Source organism: Parus major, chromosome 2 (genome assembly GCF_001522545.3).
Source record: "Parus major isolate Abel chromosome 2, Parus_major1.1, whole genome shotgun sequence".
Lineage (NCBI taxonomy): Eukaryota > Metazoa > Chordata > Aves > Passeriformes > Paridae > Parus > Parus major.
Genome location: NC_031769.1, coordinates 44,945,027 through 44,962,930, shown reverse-complemented (window position 1 = coordinate 44,962,930; position 17,904 = coordinate 44,945,027). Strand labels below are relative to the sequence as shown.

At 47.3% G+C, this 17,904-nt stretch overlaps 1 protein-coding gene across 1 annotated transcript; it reads right to left on the bottom strand.

Moving 5' to 3' along the window:
- Positions 1-1,956: 1,956 nt before the first annotated feature.
- Positions 1,957-10,501, bottom strand: CLEC3B (C-type lectin domain family 3 member B). Its single transcript, XM_015617518.3, has 3 exons — positions 9,933-10,501; positions 5,184-5,282; positions 1,957-3,873 (listed from the first exon to the last, which is right to left on the bottom strand). The coding sequence occupies exons 1-3, from the start codon at positions 10,036-10,038 to the stop codon at positions 3,473-3,475; spliced, it is 606 nt and encodes a 201-aa protein (XP_015473004.1). The 5' UTR covers positions 10,039-10,501; the 3' UTR covers positions 1,957-3,472.
- Positions 10,502-17,904: the final 7,403 nt, after the last annotated feature.

Sequence of the window (17,904 nt, the reverse complement as noted above, 5' to 3'; positions counted from 1 at the left end):
AATTGGGGTGGGGGCCATCAGTGGGGTGGGTTAGCACAGCTCTGTTGAAGTCAGCTGTGGATGTTGTAGTGCTGAGGGAACTCCTTCTGTAGGCTCACCCAGCAGCTTTTATTCTTTTGTTTATATAAATATATGTACACTTCATGCTTCATCTTTCCTCTGCTGTGTCACAGTGCCACAAGCAGCTGAGCAGTGCCACCAGTGGCACAAAGACTTACACAACATCCTCTATTTTTAATAACATGAGGTTCATTAGGGATTGCAGGCATCACAATACATTGGCTCAGACATGATCACTTCCCCATTTCTTTTTCCTCAGGGAAGAGCTGAGGTTTCTTTCCATTAGTCTGCATGCCTTTGGTTGAGACCACACTTTGTGGATAGCAGATGTTCCATTCTGGCTTGAGTGCCAAAGGATTTAATGGAAGATCAAAAAAGCGATGCTTGCTCTGGCTCCCAGCAGATGGACCGCATGAGCTCAGGACAGTTTCCCTATGCAGGCAGCCAGTGGCTGTCCCCCAGTCAATCCCTCCAACCTGGCATTCCCTGTGACCACAAAACACAGGGTTGGACACAGAAAACAACATTGCTGTGGTGAGCAAAGATCATCTTCTATAAGATCTTCCTTATCTTTGGCTTTTCAAAGAAACTCATAATGTAGAGTAAGAAGAAGATTGTAAGAATAGTGAACTTATAAATATGGCACAGAAACTAAAAGGTCTGTTTGGTCATCCTGGATCCAACAAGTACAGCAGGGGCAAAGCCACTCTTCCCTGTGCTCGTCCCAGGTTCAGAAGAGCAAAACATCTATGAGGAATGGTGCTGGCAGGAGTTTAGCTTCATGAAAATAGAGAGCAAGATAGATATGAGCAAAAACTCTGCTGAGAGCGACTCGTTATTTTTTTAGATTTGATAGACTGACTCCTTCATGTCCTCTCTGGGAATATCCTTTGGCATCCATCTCCATGTCTGTTTTTCAGATTCACACTCCATACAAAGATGGTCCAGCGCCAGCACCCACAACTTCCCTGAAGCTCAGCATTGCCAGGATCCATGGTTTTCACACTGTTCCTTTTTCGTTTCTGCAGTCCCATAAAAGCCCTCTGTTTATTTCTTTGACCACACATTCGTGTTTTAAGACCTTGTGGTTTATGACCAGTCAGGACTATAGCCAGAAACGCTTCCAGAACTGCTGCTTTGCCTTCATGTGTATCCCAAAACATGGAGGGAACACCTGCCAAAGGAACTAGAGGATTTATATTGAGACAAGCTGGCTTGTCGGGTGTAACCATGACCTACAGCAAAGAGTCCTGGAAAACTTCAGGAGCAGGGTCCAAAGTAAAGCTCATTGAAGAGCTGTGCAAAAGAGCCCTAATTCCACATGCTGTCCTGCAGCAGCTGAAACCTCACAGACTGGTGTGAGGCACTGTCTTCTACATGGATGGTCCTTTCTCCTGTATGGGATACTGGAGAGGAGGAGGAGGGAGAAGTCACCACCACCTCAGTGGGTGGGGGAGAGGAACTCTTGGCTGCTGCAGCCCTGCTCGTCGTGGAGGAGGTGAGAGCCAGCCTGGGAAGGACTGGCTCCATGCTGGGATCTGAGGTACCACCTCCCCAGCACCACTACTGCCGCCAAGCAGGGCTGAGGGTGGGACTTTGCTTCTGGGTTAGCTTCTATTTCAGAATGAAACTTCCCAGCAGCAAGGGGGGGGAGGAAGGAAATCTTATTTTCCTATAAAAGGATTCCCTGCCTGTATCCTGTGTATGGCATGTGACTGGGATGATAACAGGGCAGGAGGGCGAGAATCCTATAAAGCGTATTACAGGGTGGGAGGTCTCACTTTCTGCTTTCCCCCTCTGCCTTTGTTATCTTCAGCCTTCAGATATATCCCTGGAGCAGCTCTGAAGAGAAAGACAAGGAGAAGAAAGCACTCCAATCACAAAGACACAACTCCATTCCTTCAGCAAGCTATAGAGATATTTTTATTTTATAGTCATTTGAACAGCGGAGAGTTTGGCAATAGTGACAACTTCAGAAGCGTGCACTCTGCGTTTGTGTTTGTGTGTGTTTCCAGCTTGGCTCAGCCTTGATGTCTTGGAAGACCTACCACCATGCTGCTTCTAAACAAAGCAGCAAATTGGAACACCTGTGCCACAGGCAGGATCCTGTCTTGACACCTCCAACCTGGAAGTGCAGGGTGTGTGACCCAAACCGGAGGGGTTGTTACCAAGCACTGCAAAGAACCACTGATACCTTTTAGCCAACAGCCAGCAAAGCTCTGTTAAGCTGCCAGGGTGACCTGCACTTCCTTCCCACCATTGCTGTTATTTAATTTTTTTTATTTATTTTTTTTTTTACTTTAAACCTTTTCTCAGTAAAAAAATCACTGAGGTCAGGCCTTTAGCTGGGCATGACTATATTGGCACAAAGAGTGGTCAGGCAATTTATATTTGCCAAGAATCAGCAAATACTGGACTAGTTCATCTGGATTCCCATCATATAAACAGGTCAGGTCATTCCTAAAGCTGCTAGAGTGAGCTGTCCTGGGGCTTGTTTTCAATATATAGTTATTTTTATATAGCAACATACTCCCTAAGAGTATTACATTTATGTTTTTTATGTAATAAACACATATTTCTAGTAATGTTGTTGACTAACTATGCTCCAAGTTCTCTCTGCTTTCCCCTGATACTGTAGCACAAATAGAACTTCTGATGGGATTTTTTTTCAAAGGATCTGGCAGTGGGTCATGCTTTCTCACTGAAGTCAGTGAAACTGGCTTCTGGCTGGTGAGAAAAGGACCAAACATGCCTGTAACTTGCTAATTCATTCATACATGTAATTTGACCACCTGGACAGCCCCTTGAGCAGCTGGCACCCTGCCAAATAAGCCAAATTGCATCTCTCAATGCAAAGCAGGAGTAGCTCCCTCTGCTCATTGAGACAGGACCTTGATCCTCACAAGACTGAATCGGGACACTGTGAGGAACACGGAACCCTCACAAACTGCTGCCAGGGCTTATTGGGAAACAAAATAAGAGAAGAAAGCAGAAACTGCCTATGCTGGTGTCCCAAGAAAGCTCAGCAAAATGGGAAAGGAATTCCAGAGTGACAGCCCTGGGCAGCCAAGGCTGCTGTATGCCAGGCTGGACTGCTGCACCGGTTCTCTGCTGGAACAACTGAGCTGTCCTAATAAATTCCCTGTGTAAAAAAATATATATATATCTATAAATGGTGCCTTAAGAAGAGCAGTGCAGCTGCGAACAGGGCTGGATGTGGCCAAAGGAAATGCTCTAGGGCTCTATAACCCGACGGCGAGCCGCGGCGACTCTCTTTAGAAAGGGTGACTCTACTGAACACGTGCGTGTGGGCGTGTGGATGCACTTGGAGGCGGACACACAACTACAGCTTCATCATCCTGCTGCCCAGGGGGGAGATCTGGGCTGGCTGGGCAGCGGGGAGGCCCCGCCGCTACACGATCATGAACTGGCAGACGTAGGGCAGCTGCTCGCGGCACCTCTTGTCGAACCACTTGCCAATGGCGGTCCCTGACAAAGCTGCACAGTTTTCCAGCTTGCCACCGTCGGGCTGGGTGGTGATTTCAGTCTCCCAGTTCTTGTAGCGGATGGGGCTGCCCGTCATGTCGACCCACTTGCCCTCTGTGGCCATGTCGTTGAGGCCCAGCCAGATCTCGGCCTCCGAGCCGATGCTCTTGCGCATGTAATCGTAGAGGGCATCGTTCTCTTCCCCGTTCTGGGGCGTGCTGAGCGTGCCGCCCTGAGAGATGCAGTTTTCGCTGGCCTCGTGGTACGTCTTGGTCTCCGAAAATGCCAGAAAGCATTTCAGGTGAATTTTGGTGCCTTTCAGGCAAACTGAGAGGTTACCACATGAAGAGAATAAAAAGACAGAAAGAGAATTTGGTTTAAAAATGGTGCCCAAGAAGAGGCAGTGGCAGCAAACCCAGCAGCCAAACTACAAACTTAATTTCTTAGGCTGCACAGTGTCCCTTGGCAGCACGGGATTCCAAGGGCCCCACCCTCTCCTGTGCAGAGTGGGACACAGTCATGGTGACGTGCTCTCCCTCTCTGCAAATCAATGGGTGGAATGGATTTTCTGGGTGCCCTGCCACCCTTCTGGGCTCTGCTGCTGCTGGAGCAGAGGCACAACATGGTCCTCCTGCCCCTTCCCCTGGCCTTGCTCTTCCCCAGCCAATGCTACTCTTTCTCTGGTAAATTTGTTGGAAACACGGTTTGTCACAGGCACTGCCGAGTGTTGGAGTGTTTTGGGAAAAAGCCTGCATGCCAATTAAATCATCTTAATTATGCGAGATGAAAAAAAGTCTTTTTTAATAAGCTTTGATCAGAAGCGTTGCACTTGCATAGCTTGAGGTCTTCAGAGGAAATTTCTACTTGCCTCTGATTTTAGTGTTAAGGATATCAATTTATTTTGTTTTTCTTTAAGCTCTAAACCTTAAGAGTGCAGAGTAGTGTAGCCAAACAATATCTAATCAGAGCCACACATTAATATCCAAACCAATTACTTCTCAATGAATGTGATCTTGGAACTAAAGCCTTCATTTTTCTTGTGTTCCTTTTCTTTTAAGGAGAAAATTCTCCTTAATTTGCATTTTCATCTCATTTCTGCTTCATGTTTTGCAAATCCTACTCCTACTGATGTCGATGGAGTTTGCACAGAATAACTATGGAACATGTCTGGAAGATGGACATTTTGGGACTGCCCTCTGTGCATGAAGCAGGACTGACCTCAGTGCAGTTCCCTAGGCAATACCATGGCATGTGTAAGAGACCAGGTCACCATTTCACTGGGGTTCAGACAAAAGATTAAGCTACATTGGTTAAAGCACAGACTAATCCAAGTCCCATCCCTCCACCTCATAAAGGAAAAGGAACATCTGGCTTAGCAACATGGGAATATCCAAATGGGAAGCACATAAAGTGGGGGGCTCCACCCTGCACAACTCCTGTCATTAACTGCCCAAGGAAGTTCACCAGCCTAGAGACCCACACTCTGCTTTGATCCCCCAGCCTCTCTCCCAGTGGTGGGCTTGCTGCTGTGGGGTGCTTGGGCATCTCTCATTGAGACATGTGGAGCAATTGCAGCCACTTTACAAGCAGCTCCTCTCTCAAAGTAGAAGTCACGTGTTCTTCAGCAAGCCCTTTACCTGTCTGGAGTGCTTGCTTTTCCTTCAGTAGAGCAACCTCCTGAGAGATGTTGTCAATCATGGCCTTCAGGTCTTCAATCATTTTGAGGCTCACACCATCTGTTGGAGAAATCAAAGAAAGAGCACAAATATTGGTTGTATCCCAGGGGAGGCAACCAAATCTGGTCCTATCATCAACACACCATGTTTCTTTGCCCTCAGAGGACACAAAAAAGGAATCCAAGAAGTCAGAACCTGCGTCCCCTTGCACATCCATCAGAGTGTGTGTTTGTTTGCCAGCCTGGTTCCACTATCAGTAACAACCTTGTTTTCCTGGTTCAGGTTTTGGGGCTGTGCACCTCATGTGTCTTCCAGCTGCAGGGGTCACCCTTTGGGTAGCCACAGCAGTGCTGGGGAGGAGGTCACGTGCATGAGCATTGCAAGGTGCAGGCTTGTCTCTGGCACCCCTGGGCAGAGCTCCCAAAATGCAAGAGGACACCGTCTGATGCTGCTGCCTGAACAGAAGTCCTGACACACACAAATATTTTGTGGGCAACTTGAAGCTAATGATGAACAGGATTTATTTTTTCCAATTCCTCAAAAACATGCTCTTTCTATTCACAGCACACCCTCCTGGCTTCTCTTAAACACCCTAAGACATGATGTTCTCCCTATGCACTCCTGGCTGCACCCATCTCTTGTCTGCTGTCACTGGTGGGTTGATAGGAAAGCATTTTGCTCACCAGGCTGATCCTCAGCAGGAAGGGGCTGGAAGGGCTGCAGATCCTACCTCCACTGGATCTGCCTCTGCACCACCAGCCTCTGCCCACCAACCACACCATCCTTTGGACCATCACAGCGGCCTCTGCCTCATCTCTGCCTTCATCACCCTCAGTGTGGGTACCCAAACACCATCCAGAGCTGCTCTCCTGCTGTAAGAAGACGCCTCTTTGGCTGGGGAGCTGGCTCTTAAAGCCTACCTCTTGCCAGGTGTGTTGCTTCTGCTACAGCTCCAACCAGTTATTAATCAGTAGTAGGATTTCTCCCAGACAGGAGCAAAGGGACCATTTACACCTTGTAGGTGGTGAGAGATTGCACACTGAGGGACTTGTATGCATCTAGTAGTTCTCTTGTTGAAAGCATCTAGCAGTTCTCCTGGGGTGAACTTGCCCATGAATGCATGGGGACAATTTGCCCATGAATGCAATAGGAGGGAGTTCCTTGAGGGCCAAGAAGCTTGGGCACCAAGGCAGGCAAGTAGGGAAGCAGCCTGGATGTGGACCAAAACCACCAACCCAAGATTACATGGTGCCATGAATATGAAAAGCCAGACACGTCAGGAGGAGGTCATTAAGCTGCTTTACTCATTGCTCAATTAACTTTAATGGATTAACACTGAGGCACTAGATATTATTTTGCTGCCTTTGATGAAAACACTTTGTGGGAAATGGCTAATTAATCACAGGGTTTTTTTCCATGCAAGGCTGTCTTGCAGCAGAACAAATGTTCTAAGGTTTAAGTAACATCCAAAGGCCATGCCAGGACACTACCAATGAGTCTTGCTGGGGCAGCTCCTTACGGTGTTACAGCTGGGTTTGCAGGTGGGTTCCCACCTTGAGGGTCCCTGCCATGAGAGGTGACATGTCTTCTTGATAGCCACCTAAGAGCCCTGTCCCTTTTCAGCACCTCATTTCCAAATCCTGGGCCACAAAATGTTCCTACAGCAGTGCATTCACTGGGATGTATCATGGAGAACCAGGAGTGGTTGACTCACCCTTCAGCTATAAAGTGAGGACCATGTCTACATCAACAGATGTTGTGTTGTCTATTTTACTGCCATGGGCTTTTGCCTCAGCACTGTCATGTCCTCAAGGCTCACCTCCTGAAGCCTGAGATCAAGCCTGTTTACAGTCTAGGTTTTCTGTGATGGAAGCTGGCATATGGGATGCTGATGATCCCATGGGAGCTGGAGTGGGTCCTTGTGCAGGACCGTGAGCAGCAGGATTAAGCATGGGCAGAGGCAAGATCAAAAGGAGACTCAGAATTGTGTGTCACAATAGTCTGTTGGTTTGAAATGGCCAGGAATATACTTAGAGCTGCAAATGGGAACTCTCACCTTTTCTAATTATATGCTGAATAATAAAAAAATCCCTCTGTACTAAATGTTAATGTTTTAACTATTCCTGTATGAAATTCAGATATATAAATGGGTTTTTAAGCTTTGCCTGGAGATCCAAACAGCTTCCTGTCCCCCAGAGGAATGAGCATTGCTCTGGTTCACAATGTCTGTCATCAAAGCTCTCTGGCCACCAGAATTTCTTCTGACACCAGGCATTTCCTCAAAGGTCCCAAGTGGAAGAGTCAGGTCCCATATTGCAGTCTGTCCCTGGATCAAAGGAGGAGACTGAACACACCCACGCTGGATTTATAGCAGTGTAAATGTTCACGGTCATTTTCAGGGAAGAGCATCCAGACAAGAATACACTGAAATTTTGGGCAGTAGGTGGCATTAGGCAAGAAGCCCAAATTATTCCCTATCCACTAAATTAAGCATCCAGATTCTGACTTCTGTCTCCAGTTACCTTAGAAATACATGTGAGAGCTATGCAAAGGTGGTCCCTTCCATGACCCCAGCACCCCACCACAGCTGTGGCCAAGGGGAGCCCCCCCAGGGCTGGTGCCTGCACCCCCAGGCCCCTGGGGTGTCAACGCTGCCCAGGCGGGGATGCCAGTGCCTGTCTCCCCTGGGAATGCCTTTGGATGACACCCCCAGAGCTACCAGACAAGGGCAAATCCCATCTGTACCCCAAGACACTGGGGCTCAAGGAGAGTTTGCTGAGCTACTGCATTTGGAACAATAACTGGGGAGTTAATTTGAGGGGGAAAAACAAAACAGCAGGCCAAGTGGATGTGCTGTCTCAGCATTTTCTAAATACTGTGGCTTGGCTATTTCATGTTGAAATAGCATCATTTTTCATTCTGAAGCAGATCCAAACATAAGCAACAATTACAAAACAAAAAAGAAAAGTTAAAAAAAAACCCAAAGATAAAAAGCTTGGCTTAAATCAGTGCTTTCTTTTCTAACATTTGTGGTTTGGTTGCATAGATTAAAAAAAAGTAAATCCAGCCAAACATCCCAACCCTCCAGTGGCTTTGCCCTGCCTGACCCTCCGAGGCAGAATGCAGGGGTGGAACCAGGATGGGGGTACTGGGTGAGGAGTTTGGTGAGGATGAGATGGGGGGGACATCCTGCCATTGTTCAGAGAAGGAGTGGCTGAGCCCTGGCCCCTGTGGTGGCTGGGCAGGCAGGCTTGGATGTGGAGAGAGGCTGGAGGGCCAGGGGAGCTTCACAGGGGAGTTTTAGTGCTCTTCCTCCTCCTTTCATACCCCCTGGCATTGGTAAAAATCTGAAAAATATTAACCAAGAAATACTGGAAGTTTCCAGTAAAGGCAGGGCAGCTGATCCCCTATGGGGCTGGATGGGACTGATCAAAAAGTGCCAAGTTGCTGGGTTTTCCCTTTTCTCCACAGAAAATATGACCTCACCTTTGAAAATAAATTCTGACTGGTCCAGATGGCTTGATTTTCAGGACACCCTCCTCAAAAGTTTTTAAAGTTTTTAAATCAGAGCCAAATTTTCTTGTCAAAAAGGTGATTTTTCTCCCACCTCCTTGTCACTACTCAATTACAAACAGCAGTTGCAATGATACCTGGAGAGAAATAGGATTTCTCTAAGAAATGTCTCTCTCCTGGTATCTCCAGCGAGTGCAATGCATGTAGGTGCCCTATGTGAGCCCAAGGGCTCATATATAATTTTCTGTTATTCCATGTCCTGCAGAATAAGATGTGGAATAAGCAGCTAAGTTTGTGAATTCATAGAAAGATCTAATGGGACAAAAGGCAAAAATTTCTCAAGGATGGAATCTGACAGAAATAGCCACTGAGTTAGCATAGACAGCAGCCTGGCCAAGTGAATTCCAGGGATGCTTCCTCCTTGCTCCCCACTTCGTTCCAAGCAGGAAAGCGCCTGCCAGAAGCGGTCCAAGCCCTGTCGGACACATCAGGCAGGCAGGGACACTCACATGCTGCTTCCTCACCTTCCTGCCTTCTCCCATACTCAATGTGCATTGAGTCAGAGGGACAAAGGATAGGACAGGAGGAAAACAGGAGAAGAAAAGGAGAAACAAACTCACTAGGGAATAGAAAACCCAGGCAACTTTGTGTGTGCACTGCTGTCTGACAAGCCTGTGTAGTCAGAGCTCGTGTCCTGTGTGAAATACACCCGAGGCCAGTGGTTTGAAATGAAGAGCCCTGTTGATGCTGAACGGCTTCGATATTTTCTGCCTGCTCTTATCTCCAAAACTGTCTGTCATCTGGCACTTACTTGCGTCTGCAAAATGAATGAGAAGGGGTGAGGGGGTTAGAGAAAGGGAGAATTTAATTATTAGAGGAAAAGCTTGGGATGAACCTTAGATGGAACACAGAAAATGCGTTCCCTCTGAAATTCAGACCAAGCTGTCCCAATAACTTTATTCAGGGTAGGGACCCACCAAAACCATTTCAATACCCTCACTATTTTACAGAGGAGCTGCACAATCACTCCCACGGAGGAGGGGGGCGGGGGGGGAAAGGAAGACGCTTTATTAGGTTTTTAGATACTTTTTATGATGTTTCTCTAAAGCACCGTTGAATACCCAAAAGAGTGGGTTCATCACAACCCCCCCAAGCCCTGTAAGTCCCCCTCGCAGGGAAGCTGCCGCCGCCCCTTACCTTTCTTGGACGCCGCCGGTTTTTGCCGGGCTTTGCCGTTCTGCTGGCCGGAGACCTGTGCGAGGGAGAGGAGGCAGAGGAGGAGGCAGGCTGCCCGGAGCGCCATGCCGTCCGGTCCGAGCGGAGCCGCAGCGGCTCTGCCCTCTCACCGCCGCCTGGCTAGCGGCTGGAGCCGGGAATGGCTGTCCCAGAAAGCTCGGGCTGAGCCCGGGCCAGCGGCAGCCTCCCGGCCCCGCGGGGGCTCAGGCGGCTCCGGCCAAGGCTGAACACCTCCCGGGGGGGCTGTTCCAGCTCTTAGCACGCCGCTTGTTTTCGTTAAAAAAGAAAAACAAAACAAAACAAAAAAATACAACCAGAAAAACAAAACAAAAAAGGGAATGAGTGTGCCGACAGTCTGCTAAGCTAAACGTAAGGAAAAGCTGGGAGTATGGCTGGAACGACTTCCTGCGGGTTTTAGCACAATGCCACGAGTTTGATCTCGTGTGTCAGCGGTGGCAGCAGCGGTGTGAGGTGTGAACCAGCGCTTGGGTGGCTGAGGGGACAGAGAGGGGCCACCTGTCCCCCGGCCCTCAGCAGGGATGCCCGTAAGGGATGTGCCGGCACCAACAGAGGGAGCGGTGGGGGACTGAGCACCCCAGCTCCTTGCTCAGTGTAGGGTGGCTCCTAGCCCTCTAAAAAGCACTTTCACAGTGGCTTTGGTAGGCTCGTCCTACCATCATTGTTTCTCCATGGGATCTCCAGAGGGACTTGGGATCGGGGCATATGTTCCACAAAAACCCATTCCCCACCTTTGCAGGTTCCCAGCCTGACTTCTTGAACCAGCTGGGCTGTGCTGAGCAGCTCTGCAGCCTAAACCAAGACCACTGCCTGTTTTTTTGGGTGGTGTGGCTGTTCAGCAGCTGCAGCACAAGCAGGTAAGTCCTTCCCGCAGGAGGAACAGCAGCAGTTTGAACAAGTGGAGGAAATTCATGTAGAGGGAGGAGGGGAGGGATGGGCATTCTGGAGATCATAGTGCTCCAGACATCAGCCATTAACCTTAAAACTTTTCTGATAATTTAAGGCAAGATGCCACCCAGCAGGTTGTGAACCTCTGGAATTGTAGGTCCGAGATAAACAGGGATGTGACTGGAAAAAGAGCTGCCTTTGAGTTAGTTTGGCAACCACGGTGTTATTCTGCTTCACGCTTCTGCTAAATAAGGAAAATCCTGCCCTGATGTCCTGCCTGAACAGAGAGCTCTCATGCAGCCCAAGCTTTCGAAGCATAGGAGGAGCAGTTTGATTCATGCACCATCCTTCACTCAAATTTAAATTGGAAAATACATATCTTGGGGATTTACTGTTCTCCTGCCTGCACTATCTCAAAATGGGATGGATGGAGCCCAAGAGATGGCAGACACCTACATACACATACGTGTTTCCTTTCCTTGACACTCAAAAGTACTTTTGGTGGGTAACTCAGTACCTCCCAGTTTTCCTTGGCTCCAGATATGCTCGCCTGCCTTTGCTTTGATTCATATGCTGCCAAGCTGGAGGAAAAAACAAAATTCTCCCTTTACTCCTGCCCATGAAACAGATTGCTGTGTTGTGGAGTTTGACAGCAATCCCTAACCTCAGATTTCAAATCTGGGACCAACCAGTGTTGCCCAGATGAAACAAGAAGGGCAGGGTGGCTTTGCATTAGTCCCTGAAGAGCAGGTCTGCACCAAGGGGACCCCTCCCTGCACCAGTCAGCAGGTCCTGTGCTGGATGTCACCATCATTTTTCTTGAAAAATGAGAAAAATGAAAACAAGTAGACTGAAAACATTTGTCTCCACCTGTAACACCTATCCACAGGGGGCTTTGCCCCAGTTCTGTCCAATGTAGACTGAAAATAAAAATCCTTGACATTACAAAAGCTCATAGAACCCTGCCCATCCAGCTGATGGGAGCAAGCTGAAGTGTTGCTGCATTGGATCCAGCATGAGGATGCTTCAGGGAACAGCCATCCCCTGCCCAAGCTCCTGCTGAAGCCAGAGGTTCCAGTTAAATAACAGGGCTCTCAATGGTCCTTTGCTTTTGAGATCCTGTTGAATCACAGTTCTTATGTAAAGAGGTGTGGGAAGTGAGTAGAGGTAATCCTTTTTATTAGATGAACTGGAAGTCATTAGCAAAATACTAAAATTATGCCAAGAAACCAAGGTTTTGTCCATGATTTTTAACATCTGTGCAATTATGGATTTTACTTTCCAGTAAAGGCACTTCACTCCCTGGTTTCAAGCCCAGCCTCCTGGTTAGAGAGAGCAGCTCCTGTTAATTGCAAGGTAACTGGTTTGAGATGAAAAAAAGAGGGCAGAAGAACCTATGCTTATGGAAACCATTCCAGGGCCACAGGGGAGCAGACAGAAAAGTTTACGTGGCTTTGGGAAACCCAGTAAGTAGGCTGGGATGCTGAATCTGGAAGGCTTTCAGTGAGCAAAACAGTAGCTGGAATAAGCCCATGAAAGGAAGCTGGATGCTCCTGGCAGCAACACAGACCTGTGATTTCGTGCCCAGCTAAGCAAGGAAATGGGCAGCAAGATCAGAGGCTATTTTGCTTTGGCTCCTAGGAAAAGAGCAGGCATGGCCAAGCCAAGAAATGAGGCAGTGCCGCCACACAATGGCTGGAAAGTGCAAGGGTGGACTGGATAACAGTATTCACACAGTTATTATCAAGATCAGCAATTACCAGACCTGGCCTTTCAGGGCAAAATCACCAGTTCAAAGGCAGGCCACCCCAATGCTGAATGATGCCAGCTCTTTGCCTGAAGCTCCTCCTCCTCTGGGAAGGCTGCTGCCAGCACTGACAGCAGGAGAGCACAGGGGAGACCCAAAGCATCTTTATGTGTGGGGCCCTGCAGCTCAGGGGCCTGATCCAGGGCTGGGGCAGCACACTGGGATTCACATCTCTGCTCCCTTGAGACCAGCTCAGGCCATTAGAGCCTGGTGCTAAAAATGCCAGCATTGTGAGTTCAATCCCTCTACAGACCATTCTCTTAAGAGCTGAACTTGGTGATCCTTGTGGGTCCCTTCCAGCTTGGAATATTCTGGGATTCAGTGACATCCATTCTTCAGGGGCCAGATCCGTGTGTCAGTGGCACCACAGTAACCTCTAAGAGGAACAGGAGACAAACAGCAGTGGACAGTAACAAACAGTCTGTGAGGAAGTGGGGCTAGCACAAGAAAATCTGATATTCATTAGCTGCTGCCTGCACTCATGCTGGCATAGTTCCTGATTTCCACCAGCATAAACATCGGAACAGGTTAAAAAGGAGAGAGCCAAATCTATGGATCATTGTTTTGGAGACCAATTGAGAAGAAATGCAATAACAGTTCAGGAAAGGGTGGTTTTCATAAGGACAATGATGGGGAAAACCAAGGATTTTGCCAAAGTGTTATCCCCAGCATCAACTTTAGGAAACTGGCTCTGAGGCAAAGGAAGGAACCTTCCCATCATATCCCATTTCAAGCATGGCTCACATCCCTAGCCCACGTACACCAAGGGCTACAGGACAGAAGGATCCATTCTGCAGTAGATCCATGGGCTTTAAACCAGATGCAAATGTGGAGCACTTGAGTTCAAGTAGTATCAGCTGTTTAAAATCCTTCTGTTTGCAAAGAAGCCGCACCAAAGGACTCACATTCCCTTTTGTTTGGAGACTGCAGCTCCTGTAGGCTAGAGGTAATCTGTCTTCACTGCTTTATGTTTGCCACCCAGATCCCAAAGTCCAAATAGCCAAAGGAAAACTGTAGTGAAGTGTCTAAATTTAACACTGAAGCTCTGGAGGAATTCCTAGGTGTCCAGGTCCACTGCCTGTCACAGCATCAGTTCAAATGAGGTCACCACTGAACTTGATGGTCGGTATTTTTGGACTGGCAAGTAGACAGCAGATCTGTCAGCCTAGGCTCCTATTTCATGTTGTTCTCACCTTTGAGCACTGGTTTGCTTTCATACTGCTGTGGATGCTGAATGATGGATTATAAGAGAATTTCAACTTCAGCTTCCCGAATTCCTTAATTTTTTTGAATTTAGAGAAAAGTTTGCATGATCAGACAGCAGAAAGAAAGCAATCCATGACCTTGAAAAGCCTCATTATGTTAAAGTTGGTCTTTTGCTGGAGGGAAGAGAGACAGGTAGGACTTAAATCATGACTTTTTAACCCAGAGGTTTCCAGCAGTGGAAATAGCCAAGCTTCCCATTTGCCAAAACACAGAGAGAAGGGGCAGTGAGAGAGCTCCTCTGGAAGGGAGGGTCTGCAGGCTGGTGGTTCCTAGTACTTCCAGTGCCTTAGCACTGGCTTGGCTGTGGTCCCTGCCACAGCCAGCTGGGTGGAAGAAACCAGAAAGGGCCTGAGATATCTTCTTAGCCTTCTGAATGTACAAGCTAAGGGGCTGCAGCAACTATGATCATCTCTGTCTGTATAAAGGAAAACCAATCTCATTGACAAATGGTGTGACATGAAAACCCAGCCATGCCCGTGCTGCTCATCTTACCCAAATCTTGAGATCAGGATAGCGACAGAGATGTTCACAGAGCTCGAGAGATAGATGCAGCTTTATTAGAAAGTGTTCCAGTCAATGAAGTGGAGGTTTAAACCATCACCAGGGAGTCATTAGCAGCATGTTTGAGATTCTAATGATGTTTTGCAGCAACAGCAAAAACATCTTTGTTCCTGGATAGCTAGAAATGCAGCTCCAAGAAAACAGCTAGAAATGCAGATCCAAGGAAAATCCAAGGCACTGCAGTTTCTCAGTGGGGAGACCCATACCCAAGTGCCCTGCTGTGGCTGAGCACTATCACTGCAAGTCTGGGACTTCGACAAAGGAAAAGAAGTCTCTGTGAGGCACAGCTAACAGGAGCAGCCACAGTTTGCCTTAGAAGGAAAACCTGCCTTGCATGGGGGGCAGGGAGTGCAATTGGGCAGGAGTGCACTAAGACACAAGAGGATGGGGAGAACTGAGAAATCACATAGAAGCTGATGACTGAAGAAATTCAGTACCAGTTGCAGAGCTGCTCCTGCATTTTTCTCCAGCGTGTTAAAGGAACAGAGAGAACAAAGCTCTGGGGTAAGGACTGGAGTGCTCAGGTCTTACCAGTCACAGCTGTGCTTTTTCCACTCTCTGGGTGCCAGTGGCCACTTACCAAAGGCAGAGTAAACCAGTGCCAGAGCAGGGCTGGAGAAGCCACTGCTGCTGAGGAGGGCAGTGGCATCTGCTGCAGTTCAAAAGGAAAGCTGGAGGCAGTCCTAGCAGAAGTGGGTAAAGCTCAGGTAATTGATGTTTACAAAGCAAATGCAGAAACACCCTATTGTTTATGTCAAATCAAGGTGCCAAATCCATTGAAAATAGATTTTCCTAGTCCAGTCTCACAGGAGCCTTGAGCAAGCTCTGGCTCACACCAGTTTGTCTCTACAGCAGGCTGTGCTGAAGGCTTTGTTTAAAGCTTGACTGCAGGTGGCACAACCATGCTCCTCCCCACTGCCTCCACAGGCCAGAATAAGCTCCTCTCTTCTCCCCAGACTACACAATTACAGTGTTGAACTGTAATTGCAAAATGTGGGCTTATGAATTCCTGGGCTTGGTAAATCTGCCAGGTCCACTGACCTACAGCCTAGCCTTCTCCTGCTTCAAGGGGAATGCTGCCCCTGTGAAATAGGTAAATTGCAGGTGTGTGCTTTTTAGGCAATAGAAGCCTAGCAGGAGTTGCTAGACTCCTCATCTCTAGTACACAGCTTTCAGCCTCTCGACACTCCCAGCAGAAGCAATTAATTTCTGGGACAAACAAGAGAGCTATCCCACTCCACAGATGTTTCCTCTTAGTTGTACTGGACTCGAGTCAATGAAAACGTGGCAGTCTCTGCACAGCAACACATGGAACTTTCCACCAGCCCAGATGGGAACAGGGGCATTCTCAGTTGAAGTCTCCATTAAAATTCTGCTATTTTTGTTTGAAATAGAAGGGAGGGGTTAAAGGGAGCTAAGAAAATAGAAATTAGCCCTTAGCATGCCTGAGAACCACAGTCTCACAGATTTCTTGGCAGATACTGTATCAACTGGGAGAGAGCTGTAGGACCTTTTACCCCTGTCAGAGCTTTGTTTATCCATCTGGGACATGAGCTGGTAGCAGCAAACCTCCAGGGGCAGCTGAGACCAACTAGCAGCTCTGTAATACTTTTGGCTGGGCTCATTATTTATATCTCAAGGGTTGAAGCAGACCCCATCTGAACTGGGGTCACACCCCACACCACTGCTTTTCCATGCCAGCAGATGGGAAGCAGTGACAGGAAGAGGAACAGGACCCCTTAAGACCCCCGATGCATTCCGTGCCTGCAGACCCAGCTGCAGAAGACCAGGAGGAGGACACACACGTGTAGGGGAGGCACTGCAGACACTGGCACCGTGTTAATTTACAGCGTTGCTCTGAGGAAGTGCTCGGCACCAAGTCTCTCCCTTGAGCACACAGCCTGGATCTCAGAGGGCAGAATATTTTATTATATCCTTATTAAGAAATGGGGAGGGAGTGCACGTGTACTCCCCTCTACAGAGGCGTCAGTTCGCACACTTGAAACACAGCGATGTCTCTTTTCCCAACACCACCTCCAGCTCTCATAAAAATATATTGAAAATTAAAAGGATCTGGAGAGGGGAAAAGCAGCATCTTAAGAGATGTAACTTGCAAAATGTTTGGACATCCTTCAGCTGGAAGGCTGTGTAGAATTACACTATTCATGTTACAAAATTCAACCCGAGTGTAACTCGGGGCAGCTTTTTTGTCTCCAACCACAGATCTGCAATAAAACATTCAGAGAATGGCTGAGGTTCAAGACTTCCAGTATCATTTACATTAACCATTTTCTGAAACACTGAAAAATATGTGATAAAAAGACCTGCCTGTGATAAGTCTAAGGTACTTTAAAGGTCTTTTTCTCCTTTCAGTTTTCTTTATTTCTATGTTTTTACAAGCAGCTTTGCATGGCAAAGAGTGGATCACAGCTACTGTAAAGCTGATGTCAGGTTAGTATTTGCCTCACACAGAATAATTCTGCTGAAGTGATAAAAGACAATATGTACACTCATTGTCACTTCTTGGCTCTACTACTGTGTAGCATCATTACAACCTACCTAAACCATTCCTTAAGGTACTGAAAAAATCCCAACCCTTCAAAATACAAACCTTGGGCAAATTTTGGGGGACGACTTTTTTAATGACCTGCCTGCTTGTTACACTGCTTGCTATAGCAGTGGCTACACATACCTGAAAAACACCAGTGCTGTTGCAGTCATCTTGAATAATTATATATATATTATAACCTCTAGCAAAAGGACTGTAGAGATTTGGGGACCTTAAATACTCCATATACTTTAATGTGATCATGATTATTAGTTTGAGCTGTAATATGTTCTGTCTTGTATCTACTGCTCTCCTTCAGCAAAAGACTTCCTTCCCTTTTCCCCACCAAACACATTATAGTCAAGAGAAAATTCTTAATCTGGTATTATAAAATTGAAACAGAAAATTCAGAGTGTTGCTTGAGTAAGAGCTAAATAACTCCTGGATTATTATAGTAACTTCTGCCATAAAGTTTGTTCAAAACAATCCTTACCATTTGCAGATGAAATATCAGCTTTTTAAAAATCAGCTTCTTCCTTTGACTTTTTCCATCTGTTGTCTCTTCCTATCATGCCAAATAAACACTTCTTACTCTTTGCTGGGCCATCCAATTGATGTAGGGAGGGAATCCACTGGTTTCAACACCTGGTGATGCAACTTGTATCCATGCCTTATCTGTAATCCTCTGCTTTTCCTAGTGAAGGATCATTATTGACAGCCACTATGCTTTTCCAGCTGAATTATCAAACTCTTAAAGACCAACTTAGTTTCACAATTACCTTGGCCATGTCCCTTCTCCTTAGTCACAGTGAGATGTTTTGGCTGGGTTACTACTGAACCAGTTG